Source organism: Cariama cristata, unplaced genomic scaffold (genome assembly GCF_000690535.1).
Source record: "Cariama cristata isolate BGI_N322 unplaced genomic scaffold, ASM69053v1 scaffold35659, whole genome shotgun sequence".
In the NCBI taxonomy this organism is placed as follows: Eukaryota; Metazoa; Chordata; class Aves; order Cariamiformes; family Cariamidae; genus Cariama; species Cariama cristata.
The window spans coordinates 13,492-15,885 of NW_009635802.1; the positions used below are offsets into that span (position 1 = coordinate 13,492).

The 2,394-nt window shown below is 36.5% G+C and overlaps 1 protein-coding gene across 1 annotated transcript; it reads right to left on the reverse strand.

Moving 5' to 3' along the window:
* Positions 1–857: 857 nt before the first annotated feature.
* Positions 858–2,178, reverse strand: SOSTDC1 (sclerostin domain containing 1; the record flags this gene model as incomplete). Its single annotated transcript, XM_009707679.1, has 1 exon — positions 858–2,178. A coding segment is annotated over one exon (416 nt), but the record flags the coding sequence as incomplete, so codon positions are not given.
* Between the last annotated feature and the right edge of the window lie 216 nt (positions 2,179–2,394).

Sequence of the window (2,394 nt, forward strand, 5' to 3'; positions counted from 1 at the left end):
ATGTGTCTTTCTTACATATAACAGATTTTAAAGAGAATTCTTGAAAGTAGCTTTGAGGAAAAGTAATTAAATTTTGTCAATAAAATTTAGGATTCAGTAAGTCAAACAGCAGCAGTGATTTTCAAACAGTTCTACATTAACAACCAAGGAACATCTCTGCCAAGAACTTCATGATGAATCTTTTGGAATTAAAATGCAAAATGGAATGAGATAAAGAGAAGGTCAAAGAAAGCTTGTGTGAGACCTTATCAGGCGAGACTTTTCATTGCTCTCTTCTTGTGTAATCTTTTCTTTGGATGCAAATAGGTTGTAAAAGTCAATGATTTAAGAACAGCAGAATCCCATGATGAAATCTTGCCCATAGTATTTCAATGTAGTTTGAAAGATTAAGAACAGGTGATTCATGGACTATGTGTTGAAAGGTAGATTGCTTACTATATATTTCCTGATACATGCTGTAAGAATTTGTGCATAATGTGCAGGACTCCATTGGCTCTATGGGAAAGATGAAACTGCATGTTATTTTTACCTTTAGTCTTTGACTTGATCATCACTAATGAAAAGAAAAAAAATGGTGGTGTCTTACTAGCTTGTAAAACTTCCCAAATGTACACTTCTGCAATGTACAACTTGAGAATTGTTAAATAAGAACCTGACTTGGACCATTAATAAGCACCATCTGTTAAACAGCCATATACGATTTTCACATCCAAAAAGACTCCACAGAAAGATTGTTTTAAAGTTAAATATCATAGATAGATTTTTTTAAACCAAATAATGTTCTCCCACTTTTTAAGATTAGAGGTTGTGACTCACTAAAATGTGTGCATTTTCATACACAGAGCCAGACAATATAGTTTTTTAGCAGTGTTTATTTTTGTAAAAAAAAAAAAAAAAAAGAAACCAATGAATTTGAAAGGAAGTCATCATATCTGTCTTTTGATTGCACACTTTTAAAGAAAAATAATACAGTGGAGAATGAAAAAAAAACTATGTTGCTACTTCAAAATAACATCTAAGTCTATGAATGTTCAAAATGAAAATATATATACCAAGAATGCTAAAATGTCTATTTTACATTATCTACAAAATGTACGTTCTAATCCAGCCACAAGTCATAAGAAAATACTTTGATACATGAGAAAAGCTATAAACATAAGAACATTTTGGAGGGAAGTAACACACATAAAAGCTCATTAAATAATTACAACAACAAATAAATAGTTTGTTCAGCTTTACTTTTTGATTGCTGCCATGCATATTTTAATTTTTGGTATACTGAGATAAGAGAAAGGTCAGCATGCAAGGCATTATTTTTAGAATGAATCCAAAAGCAGATAGTAGGTGTTGTATTTTTAAGCTGTTGTCAGAAGTTCATAAAACATGATATAGAAGGCAATAGACGTGATAACTGTTCTCATGAAAACACACAACAAAGCATCTTTTTACAAAATAGACTTCAGTGAATATTCATGGCAAATTTTCTTTCCCTCCATGGCTGGAGAAAATGTAAAAGTTTATAGTGTGGGTTTGGAAGGCTTGTTATTCCTCATCTTGAGCATTTGGAAAGTCACCCAGAAGGTCCATATGCTGAGAATGCCCCTTTTGATTTTGGTCAAAGCAACAAGCATATAGTGTTGACTGAGAACACAACAATGGCAGACTTGTCTTTAAGCAGTCAGAACAGTAAAGCAAATGGTTACAGGTGAGTTCAATTTTGGCACGAGGAGAGGAAGGCGAGAGAGGAGAGAATGTCTGACGTCTAACTTGTACTATGTTTGCTGGATTTACTGGCTCTTTTCCTCTCTTTGTGATGCTGGATAGGTTTTGCTTGAGGGGTTCCCTCAAAGTTGTGGCTGGACTCATTGTGCTGCCTAGTGTATCGCTTGCACTTGCAGGCTGTGACCACAGTTATTTTGTAGGTTCTTATACTGCCATCCTGGCACTGGAGCTGGATCCTCTGGGTTCGAGTTTTGTCATTGACACATCTCCACTCCTGCGAGCTCCGCCTGCTCCAGTACTTGGTTCCGTAACCCCCTCCAATCCAGTTGGGGAGCAGTGGCAAAGGGAGGCATTCACCAGCACACACCAGCTCCTTCAGTGGATTGATGCTGGTGCACTGGCCATCTGAAATGTACTTGGTGGATCTCAGTTCCCGACAGCCGACTTGAACACGATCTGCAGAATGCACAGAATAATAAACACTGAGATTCAGAATGGAGAGATTTCCTTAACCAGTCACTTTCACGTTAACAAGCTATGTTTTGCAGAAGTTAAAGTGGGCTGTAATCTTTACAGGACATCTCTCTACTGTTGTGTCCCCCAACACAAGTGCCTCAAGCGCTGATGGTATCTCTGGGTATTACCACAGCATAAAGAAATCATAATGATATG